The sequence below is a fragment of the Xyrauchen texanus genome, chromosome 8 (assembly GCF_025860055.1).
Source record: "Xyrauchen texanus isolate HMW12.3.18 chromosome 8, RBS_HiC_50CHRs, whole genome shotgun sequence".
Lineage (NCBI taxonomy): Eukaryota > Metazoa > Chordata > Actinopteri > Cypriniformes > Catostomidae > Xyrauchen > Xyrauchen texanus.
Window position 1 is genome coordinate 6,888,670 of NC_068283.1, and position 19,808 is coordinate 6,908,477.

The 19,808-nt window shown below is 35.7% G+C and overlaps 1 protein-coding gene across 5 annotated transcripts; it reads right to left on the reverse strand.

Moving 5' to 3' along the window:
* Positions 1–372: 372 nt before the first annotated feature.
* LOC127648069 (zinc finger MYM-type protein 1-like) lies at positions 373–17,095 on the reverse strand. Of its 5 annotated transcripts, none has more exons than XM_052132664.1 (3): positions 17,028–17,095; positions 3,435–3,585; positions 373–3,303 (listed from the first exon to the last, which is right to left on the reverse strand). In XM_052132664.1, exon 3 carries the CDS (start codon positions 3,007–3,009, stop codon positions 1,702–1,704), a length of 1,308 nt encoding a protein of 435 aa, XP_051988624.1. In that variant the 5' UTR covers positions 3,010–3,303; positions 3,435–3,585; positions 17,028–17,095; the 3' UTR covers positions 373–1,701. The 5 variants fall into 5 exon arrangements, with proteins under 5 accessions (XP_051988624.1, XP_051988625.1, XP_051988627.1 ...); XM_052132665.1 differs by having other exon boundaries at positions 3,435–3,579; positions 17,028–17,077; XM_052132667.1 differs by having other exon boundaries at positions 17,032–17,054.
* Between the last annotated feature and the right edge of the window lie 2,713 nt (positions 17,096–19,808).

Sequence of the window (19,808 nt, forward strand, 5' to 3'; positions counted from 1 at the left end):
GCGAAATGAAAAGGTCAACATTCAATGAATAGACTTGCTTGGTTCACATTTGTTCTTTTTTAACCTTTGGTTTTGTTTTCAACATCAAGATACAGAAACACACTTGCATCTGTCTGCCGCAAAAATAATGAAATCGTTCAAAAGACAGCAGGGCTGTTCGCCGAAGACAATTTTTGCGAAGGCAAGCAGAAATCATCTCTCTGCTTGCAGTGCGTGTGCGTCAAGGTAAGTGTATACGCACGCCAGTGGCGGAGCTAGACTTTTAAAAAAGGGGTGGCAAGGTATTATTTTGGGGGGTCAATATACAAAGTGTTCAATTACACTAAAAATAAATTATTTTCCACAATGTATATAGATTAAAGTTGTTTATTTTCCAAAATGTACACAATTATATATGTATTAAGTATACAGCAAAAATAGAACAAGTATTCAAAGTGCTCCTTGGACTAATCAAGTACAGTAGTAAACAAAAACTGAGGTAAACTTGGACCTGTCGAAACAAGGCAGTTGTACACATTCAAATATGTACCACAAGAATAATAATAGAACATAGAACACAAATTCCCTTTAACACTGACTCTAATGATAAACTTCATAGACAAAGTTGTACCAGGTATGACCTGCATCTACCCAGTGGTACGGCACCACCATGTTCACAAAAACAAACATTCAGAACAGCACAATTCTCAGATTCTGGTGTCTTCGAGTCTGCCTGCTGTGTCTCCCTGGATTCAAAACCTGGGTAGAAGGTCAATACGCACACACGAAACACTGACGAACGACAGTGTTTCTCTGCGCACAAGGGAACCAGAGCACACATTTATCAGGTCATTTTAACCAAAACAGTGAGATAAGAAATATTCACCCCTCAGGCAAAGGAGAGGAAAGAAATAATAAGAGAAAATTTACACTTCTACTTATTCAAGTGCTATCACATAGGATTTTAAATCATATAATTAGTCATGGACAGGTAAAAATCAACCACAGAATACATCTGGAACATATGTTTAACATTCTCCCTGCCCCCTCTCATCACAGCTAAGCTTATCCCCAAAGGACCTTCAGACTACGGGCAGGACAGAGAGAGAGACTCTCTGGAATGTTCCTTAAAAGACACTAGTTAACATTCCAACACACATAAGATTCAAAGTATATTTCAGTTATGCATAAGAAAAATAAAATTGATTATGTAATCATGCATATAGTTAATTCATCATTTTATTAAAGAAGTTAAGCAACAGAATATAGATAGATATTGATATAAAAGGATATATATATATGTATTGATATATCTGAAGAGACAAGGGATTTCGACCCTCACCCTTCAACAGGATGCAGTGCTAACTGGAATCACAACTGAAATTTTACTAAGCCTAAAAAGTTCATGGAAAACCTCTATGTAAGGTTCCAAAAACACCACAAACTCAAGTAGAGAAGCTGGTCTCTCTCCACTTTTCTCCCTTAAAAGAAGCCGTCTCACTTGATGAAGCTCATGCTTAAGGTCTTCTAAATCTGACTCGAATGTTTTCCCCAAAGCAAGCAGGGGTTCCTCTTTTAAGAATGATGGGCTTTTGGGGTCAAGACACTGCACTCCTTCCATTATCTCAGTTCTTTTTGGAAAAACGCCTATCTATTTCTGCTGTAAGACAGTCAAGTACCTGATAGAAAACACTTTTATTGAACTCTTCATTGTTTGCAAACTCAAGAGTGCCTCTGTCCAACAGTGCTCATTACAAGTGAATTCAGAAATTTCAAATTGGTCTTTGGTCGTCTCTTGTTTTGTGTTTCTGTGCTAATGTTGCAGTGGTGCACAAGTTCTTCAATCTCCTTCCATAATTCACCAAATGTACAGTCACTTCTGTAGCTTTTTAATGTGTCTGTAAGGGAGCCAACTAGATCTATTGCTCTAACCAGATCAAGACTTCTGGATTGGAGCATGTCAGACAGGATTTTCACATCCCCAAACACTTTACAAAAAGTAACCAAAAGTCCTATAAACTGTAGGTCAATTTGAGCAAAAAGACCCTTTGCTTCTATTTTCCTATCTCCACTATTCTTCTCAAGTGAAATGTCTCGCAAGAGCCTCAAAACTGCTGGAAGCCTGTCTCTCATAGTCCTACATGCCATGTACCGGCAAGCCCACCTAACATCTGAAAGTCGCTGAAGTTCCCTAGGCTTTTCATGTGGATACATTTCTTTTTGAACATCAAGCCACTTCATATGGACAGCAGAGCCAGACACAAACCTATAAATACTCTGCAAAAGAGCAAAAAACTCCTCAGCTTCAGGCACTGACTTCACCGCATCAACAAGAACAAGGTTCAGACAATGAGCACTACAATGCACATAAAATGCAAACCTGGCATTGCTTTTAATCCGTGCAGACACACCAGAATGTTTCTCGCTCATTACTGATGCACCATCATAGCCTTGGCCAACAAGGTTGTTTCTGTAGTCAAGCCCATGCCTCTCCAAACATCCAACTATCATTTTGGTTAGACCCTCTGCATCCAAGCTTTCTGCTGACTGAAAGTGCAAAAAGCTTTCATGTACAGCACCGCTGTAGTAGTATCGCAGCACTAAAGACATTTGTTCTTTTTTTTGCAAGTCTTTTGTTTCATCTGCCAATACACTGAACACTTCGCTTTCTTTTACTTCTGCAATAATTGGCTTCTGCACCATATCTGCTAAAACCTGAAGCATCTCATTTTGGATTTGGTGGCTAGTGTACTTAGCATTGCCCTGTGCAGCAAGTCTTTCATCAATAAAGGGGTCATGCTTTGCAACAAGATTCAAAATGGCTAAGAAATTGCCTTCATTCTCAGACTCACCACCCTCCCTGTGGCCCCTCTGTGCAATGTTTTGAGTAGCAGTTAAGAGTAAGACCTCAGCAATTGTCTTGATGTAATTTTTATTTTTCTCAACTTGCAGTTGTCTCTTCTCATTTAAGGCATCATATATTGATTTCTCACTTTCCCTGCTTCTTTTGTATTCTGCCCAAGCATACATTGCATTTGCATGTTGGTCTGATCTTGAGTGAAGTTTAAAACCAGAATCTTTAAATAATGCCTTTTTCCAGTTGGAAAACCCAAATTCAGATGTAAAGGCAGATTCCGTGGAACCTGGGAGGCAAAAGTGGTGGCAGGCAAAGCAGTAACTCGCATTTTGACTTAGAATACTCTAGCCATGGATTGTCCTTATACCAAAAGCTGTTGAATGACCTTGTAAATTTTCCAAATGGGGTTCGTGGAAACCTGGCGAGACATGGCTGAACAGGTTCTTCATCCTTCGATCTTGAGATGTCTTTAAGTAAAAATGAAATGAAATAAATACCACAGACACTTTTTATTATACTAGATCAAGAAGTGAACAACACTATTCTAGATCATGGATATTATACTGTTAATGTTTTTGTACATGGCTAATGTACCTACCACTTGGTCCTTTTGGTGCACGTGATGCTTGTGCTGGGTGTGGGGAGTTCAGTGCATTGTTCTTTTTCTATTAGGACTGGCTCGCTGTCTTCCTCATCACCGTCTTCCTCATCACTGGTAGAAATAACCGTCTCACTCTGAAATTCTGAAACTGAATTAATTATAAAATTATCATTGGATATTATAACAAAACTTTGCACAAAAATCATCACACAATCTGAATTTAAGACACAATTTACTGCCTCTCCTCACTTCTCTGACCTGCTGGTGATACACTGGGTTCTTGTGTGTCATCTTTCTCTTCTTGACTTCCCTGTCCACCACCTACATATGGTTCACTAAGACAGCTGACGCTGGGACTGGGATCTGTTTGGCCCTGATCTGCACCTGACTTTTGCTTCTTTAGAAAGAAGTTGGTGATATTGCTTTTTCTCTTCATTCTGCTGACCCTATTTGGAACAATTTGCTTGTTATTATTTACCATGAGTACACAGTTACTAATAATACAAATACTAAAGTAACACATTACGACAAAATCTGAGTATATTGAGGTCAAGCCTATTTGACAACACAAGGAAAATTGCTTAAAGACGTCTAGACATGTTATGTTAAGTGCTAATAAATTGTATGTCTGCACAAACTACAGTACTTCTGTACATGTCTACAGTCACATCTACTATCTCCACGGTGGTTTTATTAAGATTAGTTCAATATGCTGCATTACACGTGCCAATATGAATAAGCCTACCTAATGTCTGTGATTGTTGCTGAACATTTGCTAACGAAATGTGTTAAGCATCTTCACGCAGGCGTGACAGTCAGTCAGTTTCCAGAGTTGCCAGATTGGGCGGTTTTACAATCTAACTTTTGATGCATCGGTCTAATCATCTTCATTTATTAATACCTACAGATTTGTATGCATGAATTGTGCATTTCCAGTTCTCAAAACAGTTAATAACAACAACAAAACTCTATACAAAATACGCCACGCTCTTCTTCAAATTGATATTAATAACTCAGTTTAAACTATATGTTTTTATGTCTCTCAGTTTCTTTACTGATTGGGTGATAACAGTTCAAATTGATTTGCTTTGGAAAAGACAGGGTGGAGATCATTATCATTTAACACTATGCGTCTTGTGGGGACCGGAACAAGATGGCAGGCTAAGCACATGTGGTTATCTCGGCTCTACAGCAAATTTTGAATTTTATAATAATTTTCAGCTTTTTACCATCCAAATTGTTGTGTATCAATGAGTATAGACTATGTCAGCAAAAAGGGCATCTAACCACCCAAAGATAGTTATCCCAGGAGGACAGAAATCTGTAAAAACTTCGGGTGCTCTAGCCGAACATGAATACGTCATGGAAGTCGACCACCTTGATCACAAAGAGACACGAAAAGAATCTTCCTCCTTACAGAACACCCCAACTAAAGCCTCAGCCAAGAAACAGAAAGGTGAAGAGATCCCCGAAATTTCAAATTCCACGCTTTTGGAAACCTTAGTTGCCAGATTTGACCTACAAGACAGGAAGCTGAGCAGCATTGAGCAGAAGATTACTGAGAACAGTCTAATGATCATAAACCTATCAAAAGCTGTGGAATTCAACGCGGCGGAAATAAAGGACTGTAAAACTAGAATCAACTTGTTCGAAAAGCAACTCACCTCTGTCATCACATCACACTGATAAGCCGCACGTCGGAGCTCTAACGCTACAAAAGAAGATGGAACCTCAGAGTTATCGGAATGAAAGAAATAGTGGGTGAAGATATCCAAAAAGAAGTCGTCTCATTGTTAGCCGAAATTGCTCCCCACCTGCAGCACAAACCTGAAGACATCGTGGATACAGTCCACCGCGTTGGTCCCAAAATGAAGGATAAATCCAGGCAGGTGATCATTCAGTTCTGCATGCGAAAATACAGAGACGAGTTCTGGCGTTCCACCAAAGTCTCGGATGTCTGTAAGGTCAGGGGAATAAAGCTCACCGAAGATTTATCCAAGGGAGATCGAGGAGATCGAGCATACTACCGTGGTCCCTATGGTTACATAGAAAGTAACCGGATTGTTAAGGACGGTTGATTTCAATAACTTTCCAATTCATCTTTCCTTGCGCATGCAAGAGGTGTTAAGTGGGATGGTTTGAATTTTGTTTTGCTGTTGAGCGAGTTCTCGTTACAGTGCTCTGTTTGAGAGAGAATTTTTTGTTTTCTATAGAGCACGTTACACTACTCATTTGACTGTTTATCTTTTCTTTTTTTTTTCTTTTATTTATTTTCTTGATTCGTTAGATGTTCTCAGTGAAATCACACTTTTCTTGTATTTCTCTAAACGCAAGGGGTCTCCGTAACTCTATCAAAAGAAAAGCTTTCTTTCTTTTCTGCAAAAACAAAAACTCACACTGTGTATTTTTGCAAGAAACGCACTCCAACCCTGATGACGTGAAGTTCTGGACTAGTCAATGGGGGGACAAAATCATCTTCAGCCATGCTTCTACTCATTCTGCAGGAGTGGCAATACTGTTCAATAACCTACCAGGCAAAATTATAAAGGTAAAGACAGATTCAAATGGCCACTGGGCTTCAGTTGTTTTGAATATTAATGAGGTTTTGTTTATTTTATTCAATATATATGGCTACAATAGTGTTCCCCTAAACAACAAATTACTATCTGAAATTTCTGATTCCTTGTTTGAATTGAAATGTGTATATCTAACTGATAATATTATTACAGGAGGAGATTTCAACATGGTTATGGATGAAGCGTTAGATCGGTTTCCGACCAAATTTAACACTTCTCACCCAAATCCTTACCTTCTTCATTTTTGTTTGAATAATAATGTAGTGGATGCTTGGAGGGTTTCGAATCCAAATCTTAAGCAATTTTCCTGGTTCAAAGCTAATGGGACTTCCAAATCGAGAATTGATTATTGGTTAACCTCATCTAACCTATCTGGCTTTATCAAAGATATCTCAATATCCACGGCACCATTGACAGATCACTGTTGCATCTTTATATCCTTCTACTCGGGCAAAAGAGAATCACGTAACAAGGGTTACTGGAAATTCAATACTGATTTATTGAAACACAAAAACTTTTGCTCGCAAATTAAATCTATAATTAATGATGTAGCATCGTTTAAGGACCTTACCTCATTCATAAGTAAATGGGAATATTTAAAACACAAGATTCGGGAATTTTCTATACAATTCAGTAAAAATTTAAGTAAGGCCAGAACACAATTGGAGTTAGAATTGACAATAGAATTAAACAATTTATGTAATAAAAGTGAAATGGATAATCAAACCAAATCACAAATTCTGTCATTGCAATCCAAAATTGATAATTTATATATTCAAAAAGCTAAAGGAGCATATGTGAGATCTGGAGCAAGATGGATAGAGAAAGGGGAAAAAAGTAATAATTATTTTTGTAGACTTGAAAAAAGGCGACAGGAGAAAAACACCATAAATTCTCTTTATGTGAATGGAGCTGAAAATACCTGTCCTAAAATGATTTCCTCAGAGATTCTTCAATTCTATAGTTCCTTATATAGCTCATCATTCTCTACATCAGACTGTAATACTCTCTTTGACAATATACATACTAGCATACCGCAGTTAGACCAGGAATTTAGAGACTTATGCGAGGCTGACATTATAATAGAGGAATTAGATAAAGCAATAGATCATTATCTGCAGGGAAATCCCCAGGCCCTGATGGACTCTCTTCAGAATTTTATAAATTCTTCAGGGAAGATTTGAGAGAACTATTATTTCAAGCCTTTTTCGAGTGTATCCAAAATAACTCCCTATCTTCGACTATGAAACAGGGTTTAATTACTCTCATCCCCAAACCAGGTAAAGATGCACGCCACATAGATAACCTTCGTCCTATCACTCTACTGAACTGTGATTATAAAATTCTAGCTCATATATTTTCCAATAGGCTCAAAAAAAACTTGAATCAAATAATTAGTGAATCACAGTCTGGTTTTATAAAAGGCAGATCAATACATAACAACATCAGATTAATTTTAGACATTTTGGATTATAGCGAATGGATTGAGGATGACGGGTATATACTTTTTTTAGATTTCAGGAAAGCGTTTGATACGATTGAACATAATTTCATATTCAAATCCCTCGAAAAGTTTGGTTTTGGTCATAAATGTATTTCTTTTATAAAAATGTTGTATAAAGACATCAATAGTTCTATCTCACTATCATTTGGAACATCCCAAAGATTTAACATTTCACGAGGAATAAGACAAGGATGTCCCATTTCCCCTTTCCTATTTATCTTAGCGGTAGAAATGCTTGCTATCTTGATAGATAAAAACAGCAACTTTGACAAATTGAATGTATTTGGAAGACAAATTGGTATTAGTCAATTAGCTGATGATACAGTGATCTTTTTAAAGGACCAATATCAAACTGATAAAGCCATCCAATTTATTAATCTGTTCTCCAAAGCATCAGGCCTACAATTAAACTTAAATAAATGTGAATTATTTGCAATTCATGGCAGCGAACTAGACTCTTTATGTAATATACCGATAAAAACATCTGTAAAATACCTGGGGATAACTATTACTAGAGATAGCAATCAAAGTGTCCAAGAAAATTTTGTAAAAAAACTTTCAAAAGCTAAAATTATTCTCAACAACTGGATACAGAGAGATATCTCAATTTTTGGAAGAGTTTTGTTAACTAAAATGGAACTGCTCTCTAGGTTTGTTTACCCGGCCTCCTCGCTAGCTATCCCACCTCACTTACTAAAAGAATGTAACACTGCAATATTTAACTTTATTTGGAAAAATAAGCATCACTATATTAACAAAAATGATTTAGTTCAGAGTTACAAAGAAGGAGGATTAAATGTTATTGACTTAGAAATTATGAATAGTGTTTTAAAAACTCAGTGGTTAAAATCTTTTCTTTGTAATACAAATGGCTTATGGTTTACTGTTTCTTCTTCAATATTTGAGAAAGTAGGTGGTTTGGAATTTCTGATTAGATGTGATTTTGAGTTGCACAAATTACCTCTTAAATTGTCCGCCTTCCATCAACAAGTTCTCCTTTATTGGAAGTTAGCATTTTCCCACAATTTTAGTCCACACAAACTTGTATCTGGAATAATCGCTTTATTTTACACCATAACAAATCTTTATTTTATGGAAACTGGATTCAATATAAAAATTTTTCCCTGTTAGATTTGTTGGACAACTGTGGTAATGTTCTCCGTTACAATGATTTTTGTTTGAAACATGGATTTGTATGTCACCCGAAAGAGTTTTACACAATTGTAAATGCCATACCTAAAAACATGGTGTTACTGGTAAAGGGATTCTTTCACACTACTCTGTGACATTCTCTCTCCCATCTCCTTCTCTGGGTATATTATCTATTAGAGATCATAAATGCAACAACAAATATATTAGAAGTGTTTTTATTGATAGACTTCATCCAAATAGAAATAAACGTTACTATATTTTCAAAGATTTTGACCCGGAGGAGGTGAAGGAATTGAGAATGAATTATCTTATCTTTCCAAGTCTCCCTAAAGTGAAAGAAATTCATTTTAAAATTATAAATGACATATACCCATCTAAAGAATTACTGAAATCTAAATTTGATATCGGAGAAAACTCTTGTCAATTTTGTGAAACTGATATAGAAACCACAGAACATATTTTTTATTATTGTAACCACTCAAAGTTATTTTGGTGTCAATTGTACAGTAAACTGTCATGTATTATTACATGTGTAAACCCCCTTGAATACAAACAAATCAAATTTGGTGTACTTAAGATTGTTCACAACACTACTTAGTTAATAATCTTTTTGAACTTGCTAAATACTTCATTCACAAATGCAGATTTTTGAAACCCCCCCCCCCCCCGTCCTTTCTTCATTTTACTAACGAACTTAAAACTTTTGCTGCTTCTCTTTGCACCCTTTCAAATGAGAAAGCTTCTACAGTAGCCAGTTTTTTCAATGAGCTAAGTGCACTTTAGCTCCTTCACCCCTTGCAAGGACTTACTTTTACATAAATTATATTCATTTGTTTCTTTTTTTTTATTTATTATTATTATTTTTTATTTATTTATTTATCTTCTTGATTGTATATTTGATTTGAGACTTTATCGCTGTTACTTATTGTATTTTGCAATTATGTCTGCCCTATGAGAATTGTAAATTAATATTGTTTGTTCAATACCTATTTTGTTTGTAAAAGTGAATTTCAATAAAAAAAATTAAACAAAAATATGCGTCTTGTGACGCGTTATGATACGCGTCATTGATGACGCTGTGTGTCCCGTAAAAAGCGGCGTTACATGAGCATAGAGAGCGTCATTTTTTTGCCGCCTCCAGACCGACGAAAAGTACGCCATATTACACCGTCCCGTTGAATTGTTGTATTCAATGTTGTTACGCTGTAAGTTAAGCTGATCGGTTCGTTGCTGCACTCGCACGCCATAAAGAGCAAAATGGTTTTTAATGTTTCAATTTCGTGATTAAAATGACATAATTTGGAAGCGGATAATTTATTCACAAACAGCTCATTATGACTGAAAGTTAGAAAGCTGCACCTGCACTCGATAGTGTGAATAAGATCAGCGCAGACACTGCATTGACAGTGAAACACATCATCTGTAACTGCAGGGCTCGGCGGAACACAGATAATGCCGGTCCAGCACTGATTGAGGAATTAAAATAAAAAGACAGTTTGACATTCTTTCTCGCATCTGTTAATTTTTTTTTAATCATTTGCTCTGAAATGAAGCAAATATATCTGTGCGGGTATTTCTCGCACAATAAAAACTACTCTTGCGGAAATGGTTTAAATTATGTGCAATTCCCGCACTGAAATTCAAGCCCTGATATTATCAAAGCACTAAAATTAAACAAACTGTAATACTATAGACTACAGCAAATAAAAAGCAGTTGATAACTGGGAATAATGCATTTTTAATCATACAAATAATTAAATAATTGTTAATAAAACAAATTTGGACGTTTTTTTCTGCATTCTCGCGGGTTTTGGGCGGGAAAACCTTGCTGGCATTCCTGTCAGTTTCACAAGACTAGTGATGCTCATTTAAGTATTAATGCTAAGCACTACAGTGCTGCAATGATTCCCTTAATTCCCGTTAAAACCAATAATTTAATTAATTTAAGTTAATTTAATACCAATAAAAGCCGTACATACCAGCAAAACGCTCTTCATCGATCGTGTGTGCTGCCTGTCGCGTTATGTTGTGTTTCGGAGCCGTTTGAAGCACGGAGGAGGAGCTGCGTGTCAGCTTAACCAATGAAAAGTGTAGCAGCAACCGCACAAGCGTGCTGCGTAAGGATGCATTCACGTCCGCTGGAAGATTTGCTAAATGTTCGTAAAAATCAAAACAGTGTAATGTTTTCAGCGGGGTGGCAACAGGGGTGGCAAGGACTTCGTCTCTTGCCCTCTGGCTCCGCCACTGACGCACGCACACACGAAAGTAAACACTTTCCGCTCATTTTGAAAGTGACTTTTTTTTTTATTGAATACAAAATTATACATACAACAAAGGCAAATGTTTTCTTTTTACAGTGAAGAATATCAAATGAAAGGCTCAACACAGTTTAACAAAACAAAAATACAAATTTGAAATCACATCTTACATTAATTTAGGGTTAAAAATAAGAATAACTAAAATAAAAATAAATAATTTAAATTAAAATAAATAAATAAATAATAATAAAAATAAATAAATAAAATAAATATAAAATAAATAAATAATAATAATAATTTAAAGGGCAATATCACACCAAACCATATGAAATCAAAAGATCAAGCAGCTTCATCGCAGTCCCACCTCTCATTCCCTCAAGGGCTCTAGAAAAACACTTTAATTCCTTTTTGAACACAACAAGTTGTGGGAGGGATTTAAAAAATCTACATTTATGAATGAAATATTTTGCCATTATTACAATGTTATTAATCAAATAAAAATTAACACAGCAGTCTTTGGGAATTCCAAATAAAATATGTTGTAAAGTAAAAGCAAAACCATCAACAACCACCTCCTTTTCTATCAACCAGTCCTGAACTAATATCCAGAAGATTTTGGACAAATTGCATGTAAAGAAGATATGGTCAGTGTCTTCAGAATGGTTATTACAGAAAGAACAGGGGACAATATCTATATTAAATTTTTGATTTAAGAATTTGTTAGAAGGATAGATTTCATTTAAGATTTTGAAGTGTGTTTCTTTTGCTTTAGGGCGAATGGGAAAACTTAAATAAGCTGTTCTAAGATATTTTACAGTAGTCTCATTAAACGTGATCTAATTTATTTCTTTTAATTTGACAGGGATAGCATGTTTTTAAGATAACCTGTCTTATATACTTGTTAGTACAATGAGCACTTTTAAAATTAATATCTCCAATGAATAAAGTGGGAAGAGCTGGATTTACATTAGCATAAGAAAGAGCGCATCTCATCAGCATTTTTATGCCAGAAGGTATTGCATTAATGACAGTGAAGAACTCTTTGGGGTGACAAGTAAATCCATGCTTTAATGTAAAAGCATTATAGTTTAAAAGGTTACCCTTTTCATCCATTAGATCCCTCACCGACCATATACTTCTGCTTAGCCAATTCTTAAAGCATAAAGATTTGTTCCTGTGCAATATATATTTATTGTTCCAAATAGAAACACTATGAGGTATAAAATTGTGTGTATGTGCCAATTTCCAAAATAAGAGAACTTGTTGATGGAATGTTGATAGTTTCACCGGGAGTTTGGATAAATCAAAATCACATTTGAGAAAATATTGAATTCCACCAAATTCTTGAAATAAAGCTAAAGGGACTGTAAACCAAAAACTATCTTCATTACATACAAACATTTTTAGCCATTTGAGTTTTAACAAAATATTCATGTTTTCAAATTCAATCACATTCAAACCACCTTGTTCATAAGATTTAATGATGTCTGCTTTTTTAATATAATGAGCTTTATGCCTCCAAATAAAATTATACATTTTTCGGGAACATGTTTTAATAAAATTTGCAGGGGGAGCTAAAGAAAGAGCGGGATAAACTAATCTGGATAAATATTCGACTTTGGTTAATAAAATTCGACCAAAAATTGAAAGGTCTCTCTGTAACCAGCAATTTAAAATTCGATTTGCTTTTTGTAAATTATTTTCAAAATTGTCTTTCATAAAAATGTTCTGATCTTTGGAAATTGTAATGCCTAAATATGTCACCTTACTATTTACCGGAATATTATGCAGACAAGTGATATCACTCTGGTGAAGGGCAAAAAGTTCGCATTTGTTTAAATTTAGCTGTAGTCCTGATGCCTTAGAAAAGGTATTAACTAATGAAATAGCCAGAGGAATTTGATCCTTGTTTTTTAAGAATAACGTAGTATCATCTGCCAATTGACTGATTGCTATACTTTTATCAAATACATTTAATTTCTGTACTGTTCGATCATGAATAACTTAAGTAGACAACATGTCTGCAGCCAAAATGAATAAAAGAGGGGATAAGGGGCAGCCCTGTCTTATTCCACGACTAATAGGAAATCTTTGTGAAGTACCGTAAGAAAGAGAAATGGAACTGTTCATATCTTTATAAATCATTTTTATAATATTGACAAAGTGCTCACCAAAACCAAAGTGCTCTAAAGCTTTGAATAAAAACCTATGTTCTAACGTGTCGAAGGCTTTCTTAAAGTCTAAAAAAAGAATATATCCATCATCCTTAATCAAATGATTGTATTCAATCATATCCAATACTAGTCTTATATTGTTGTGAATAGATCTTCCTTTAAGGAATCCCGATTGAACCTCATTAATAACCCCATTAAGGCCCTCTTTCAATCGATTGACAAGAACGTGTGTAAAAATTTTATAGTCATTGTTAAGCAAAGTGATTGGTCGGAGATTATCTAAATATCTATGATCTTTATCTGGTTTGGGGATTAATATAATCAAGCCTTGACTCATTGTGGGGCCCAAGGATCCATCTTCAATAGACTCAATAAGAGCATTAAACAGTAACCTTTTCAAATCATTCCAAAAAAATGTATAAAAATTTCCTGTAAGGCCGTCGGGACCAGGGGATTTATTTGTCTTAAGTTTCTGAACTGCTAAATCGAGTTCTTCCATACCTAATCGTGCATCACAAAGATCTCTTAATTTATTGTCAATCCTAGGAATAAAATTTATAATTTTTCCAAAGAAGTCATCACACTCTTTTGGAGAAAAATTAGGCAAATACAGGTCACTGTAGAAATTATGAATTTCTTTGCTTATGATTGTAGGATCAGTATTTTCAATATTATTCACCATTAGGGAAACAATACTGTTTTTAGACTGCTGTCTTTTTTCTAACCTACAAAAATATGACGTGCTTTTCTCTCCCTCCTCTATCCATTTGGCCTTTGAGCGAATGTATGCACCTTTCGCTTTTTTAATGTACAAGTAATCCAGTTGTTTGAAGAGAAATAAAATTACTTTTTTCAGTGCTACTCAGTGCACTTTTATTGCAGTACTTATTAATCTCAAATATAACTTTGTTTTCATGTTGTCGTCTTATTTTGGCAAGCATTTTACTATAGTTTATAGAAAATTCACAAATTTTAAATTTTAGAAACTCCCATCTGGCTTTATGACAACTGAAATCATTACTATTCTCAATTACACTAATTAAATATTTTACCTTTGCACAATATCCTTTATTTTCAAGCAAATCAGAATTAAATTTCCAATATCCCTTATTATATGAAATTGTACAATTTGGCTTAACAACCAAGACAATAGCGCAGTGATCTGTTAGAGGCGCTGGTGAAATAGAGCAATCCTTAACAAACTGTAACAAATTATCTGAGATTAACCAATAATCGATCCTCGATTTGCTAGAGGCATTAGGTCTAAACCAAGAAAACTTTTTGATGTTAGGGTTAAGATGTCTCCATACATCCAAAACTTTAAGATTGTTGCAAAGATGAGTAATCATAGAGTTTGGCTGAGGGGTACTACTTTTTGGTGCCTGTCAAGAGTTTCATCTGCATAACATTAAAGTCTCCACCTACGACAAAATTATCCGTTGGGAATAACCTCTTGAAATTACAAATTATAGAAGAAACCTCATCAAAAAGCTGCTGATTATGTTTTGCATTATTATGACCATATACATTAACCAAAATAAAAAAGATAGATTCAATATCCAGAACAATTGCAACCCAATGTCCATTTGGATCAGTTTTAACAGAAATCACTTTACCTGGGCAGTTGTTAAATACAATCGCAGTCCCTGCAGAGTGGGAGGATCCGTGGCTTAATAACATTTTATCTCCCCATTGACTCGACCAGAAAGCAGCATCATTTGCGGTAGTGTGTTTCTTGTAAAAAAAATACAATGCGAACCAGTTCCTTAACAAAATAAAAACATAGCCTTTCTTTTGACCTTATTTTGAATGCCCCGAACATTTAAAGAGAGTAATGAAAACGGTAGCTTAACTGGAAACATACGAAGAACAAAATAAAAATATATAAAAGAATAAAGATTGCGAACTCGAAACAGATATGTAACGTTAGTAACTGTATGACAAACCAAGTAGGCTACATACCTCCCAACTTAGCGTTTCTCCAAAAAAAATCACATCTCACACCATCCTACCCTTAAAAAGAAAACAAAAGAAGTTCAAGTGCAGGATTTCGTTGGGTCAATGCGTCTTCCTTCAATAAAGCCAAACGGCCCTATGTAATACGCTTTTTTCCCTTCTTTACGTGCTTGAGCAATCAGCGGCCACAGAGCGGCACGAGCGTTTCGGTCTTCCTTCGTGAAGTCTTCCACAAACCTGACTCCCTGGTTTAGGCAGACAGATGAGTTCTTCGTTGACTTCCATATTTCGTCCCTGTATTTCCGCATTGTGAATTGGACGATCATCTGTCTTGGTCTTCCAGGTTCCTTCTTACCGATCCGGTGCACTGTGTCAATAATATCGTCTAATTTCTGTACCAAATGCGGAGCAATTTCGGCAATCAGGTCAACCACTTCCCTGCGGGGATCCTCTTCAGACTTCTCCTTCATGCCGTTAATCCGGAGATTCCATCTTCTCTTATATCGTTCAAGATCAGATGTTCAGCTTTCCAGGTCATTGTGTGCGGTGGTTAAACCCATGACCGATTTGATCAACTCTTTGCACTTTTCTTTGCAGTCTTTAATTTCAGCCGAGTTAAATTCGTTAGCTTTGGAGATCTCTGCAATCATGATGCTGTTGTTTCGCATTTGATTCGCCATTTCTTCTAACTTTTCGTCTTGTGAATCGAAGCGAGCAGTTAGGGAAGTAATGGCTTGCAGCAGAGTAGCGTTGGTGATGTCCTCTTCTTGAGATTTTAGCTTCTTCGACATATGCACTTTAGTGGGTGTAAAGTGAGAGGAATCACGGCGTTTCTCTAAAGAATCAGACTCCGTTTCCATCTCTGAAACTGCAGTTTGAACCACTCGTTGAGCCGGAGGAATAACAATCTTGGGATGAGTTGTTTGGTGAGATTTTCGCATTTTGGAGGTCAGCAACAATAGCACAAAACTTTAAAGTCACTCTGGGTAGGTGTAATTAGAATCAAACAATTTTCATATTAGAAAACGGGAGATAGCTAAGCCGTATAATGAGAGCGCGTGTATTCAGCCCGCCATCTTGCCGGAAACCATTTTGAAAGTGACTCGTGTGAGACTGACGACCACATTATACGTCATCAATAGCGGTTCACTTCCGCGGTTTGGTTCGATTGCGTTCATATCAGCAGCGAACCGTACCCCAGACCACCTTTTTAAGCGGACCCGAGTACGGTTCGCGGGTGCGCACCCGAGTTCGGAAGACAGCGTTCACATCATCCAAACGAACCGAACTCTGACGTCATTCGAACCGGGGTGCGCACCAAAAGTGCTAGTGCGAAAGCCCCCTAGTTAGTCACTTGCCTGTTTTACTGTATTTGCACCAGCCACTGCAGCTCAATGTTTTGCTTAAATTCTTCAACATAGCTACTGGGTATAATAATGCTAATCTTGTTTACTAGGTCAAATGGGCATCTAACACTATCCTTAATTTTCTATTGTAACTAATGGTCATTACAGCTAAAAATCTGCTTGTGCTGTCCTCTGTATGTTCTGTATATAACTTGACAGCCAGGTAAACTCTTCCTAACATCAAGACTCTGAGGACGGTTAGCTCCTTATCCGCAGGTTTGATGTAGTATAAAGGCATACTCGGCACTTAAGTTTGCCCTTTAACATGCACAGAAATGTATTAAATTAAATCCCAGAGTTTTTATCGCTACAATTTAAGTATTTAGACAATTCCGTATATAATTATATTTTAACCTGAAGACTACGGTCAAATCACTTATGAATCTGTAATTGTACTATGAACTTTCGATGATCTAGAAACCGCACAGCCATTAGCACATAAGGATATGAATATCAACAATAGAGAGATGCAGATAGTAAATAACAGACTAATTGTTAACTTATGAAACGTAACATAGTCCCCAAATGATCTACAATCGTAAATATTGTTAAAACGATCAATACCTACACACGATGCTACAACAGGCAGATATCACAGGATTGGCTCCGATACAATAAACACTGCTCTCAGCAATGCTTCCTGATTAAAGGTCACATGACAGAACTCCTTACTGAAACTTGAGATACTTAAAGGGACCACGGCCAAAAAATAAAAAACACGAATACTTTAAGAATGGAAACAAGTCGTCTAACGCATTAAGTGGTAACAGAACACTGTAATTCGAAATGTTTTTTGCTTATTTAAACCTGGTTAGTCACGGTTTTAGCCTACCACATATAACACTTGTAACCTTAAAATATACTATACTAAAATGTCATTGTATTCTACGGAGCCCCTGAAGTGACCTGTGCAAACACTTTAACACTGGTTAACAGCGCCCTTAGTTCCTTTACGTAGCAAACGCTGAAATGCTTGCGGTCAAAATGACCATTATGGCCATTCAAGGTAGAAACACTCAAACTCTTTTTTTTTTTTTTTTTTTTTACATTTTAATAAAATGACAATGTTAGAATAAAATATACACACATTTAAGAAAAGGCATGGTCCTATGGTTATATGGGGTTTATTTCAACAACGTTATTACATTGCAAAATGTAAAAATGGTCAAAATGACCGCCGTGGTAGTTCTAGTGGAATGAGATATTAACCTCATTATAACCTTTGCTTAGCATGTTTCTTTTCTCTGAGATCCAGATATAAAATGTATATATTCATAATTATGTAATATTTTTGTGAAAGTGTTTCACACTCACCCTCACGTTGTTCCTAAATCACATGAATTTCTTTATTGTGTAGGGCGCAAAAGGATATGAAAGGCAGAATGTTATGGATTGAGAGTCTCAGTCACCATTCACATTCATTGTAAAGAATATTGATTATTATATATTTGGCAGACGCTTTTATCCAAAGCGACTTACAGAGCCCTTATTACAGGGACAATCCCCCTGGAGCAACCTGGAGTTAAGTGCCTTGCTCAAGGACACACTGGTGGTGGCTGTGGGGTTTGAACCAGTGTCCTTCTGATTACCAGATAACCAGTTATGTGCTTAGACCACTACATTACCACCACTCCATGGTGGTTCACGTCATCAAATTCACTTGATGAAGTGAATTTGAATGGTGACTGAGACTCTCAGTCTTTCATATCCTTTTGCGCCCTACACAATAAAGAAATTCATGTGATTTAGGAACAACGTGAGGGTGAGTGTGAAACACTTTCACAAAAATATTACGCAAGTATGAATATATACATTTTATATCTGGATCTCAGAGAAAAGAAACATACTAAGCACAGATTATAATGAGGTTAATGGCAATGATGCAATCAGAAAATAGCTATACACACACCGGAAACTGTAATGCCTGCGCATGAGAAGCGTTTGCATGCGCACAAGAAACTTTCACGTGTGCACGCGAAAGTCTCTGATGTTTTTTTTTTTGTGTGCACAAGTCACTTCAGGGGCTCCGTAGTATTCGGCAAAAATAAGTGGTATTTCTAGAATTTTTGCTAGTCATTCCACAATTGTTTTTAAATCAAATACATTGAAACTAGTGGCTATGCCCCAATCCTGATATAAATGATTGAAGAAAAACTAGTCAAAATGCTAATTTATGATTTGTAAATGTGTTTCAACATTCTGGATTTGGTGTTTCAGATATCTGGAAATGGATTTCTTTCATCAAATATTGATAGAGCAACAATTTTAGTGAAAAGAAATGAGGGTTGTTTTGATTAAAAATAAGTTTTTAATTAAAGTTGGTGAGGGAGCCGTGTACCCCACACTTTATATGTTATTTAATGTTTGTTTTTTTATGAGAAAAAAGCCCCATTGTACCCTTATTAAAGACATCTTAAAACACTTTAGTTACAATAACATTACAGATATCTAAAATTAGCATTGCCACAAAAGAAAAACAAATTACCGGTTTTAAAAATGATAATGCTTACTGTGAATCAATTGTTGATTTCAAGAATGGACTTTTGCACTAGTATCAATGTAATTATTGATATCAAAACTCATCATTTTTACTAGAAAGAAGTGCTTTGCTGATATGTGAAATTTCAACTAATAAAATTTTTATTATAGCTGAAATTCCATTTTTGATATCAAGAATTAATGTTTTTATTAGTGCAAATGCAATTGCTGATATCAAGAATGAGCATTTTACCTACTAAACATTTTATTATAGATATCTCAAATTCAAATCCTGCACATGATTAAATGTCAAAAGGTTTATTTTTATTAAACAATAGAAATATGCATACAAATTTTGGCAGTTAAAATGTGAATTAATAAACTAAGCAAGGCACATACATTAAAACATAAAATGACAACTTTGGTATCTCAACACAAATGTATTAAATGGTTCACTAAAAAATGTAAACACTTTCATCATTCGCTCATCTTCATGTCATCTCAGATGTGTATGACTTACTTTTTTAAGTAAGATATCTCAGCTCTGTTGGTCCATACAATGCAAGTGAATGGGTGCCAAAATTTTGAAGCTCCAAATAAATCTTCAGAAGTGATATGAGAAGTGTGGAAGTCCTTATTTTCTATAAATCTCCACTTTCACATTCTTGTTTTGTTTTTGTGATTTGCATTCTTCGTGCATATCTGGGCAAGGAGGAGAGCTTATAGTAAAAAAAACAAACTGCCAAGTGTCTTGTCAAGAACAAGTTTAGGTCTGTAATCCCCAGCATTCATGAGTTACAACCATTTAAGTTTACACCCAAATATTGGAAGAAAGGAATAATAACAATTAATGTGTTGCCATGGCAA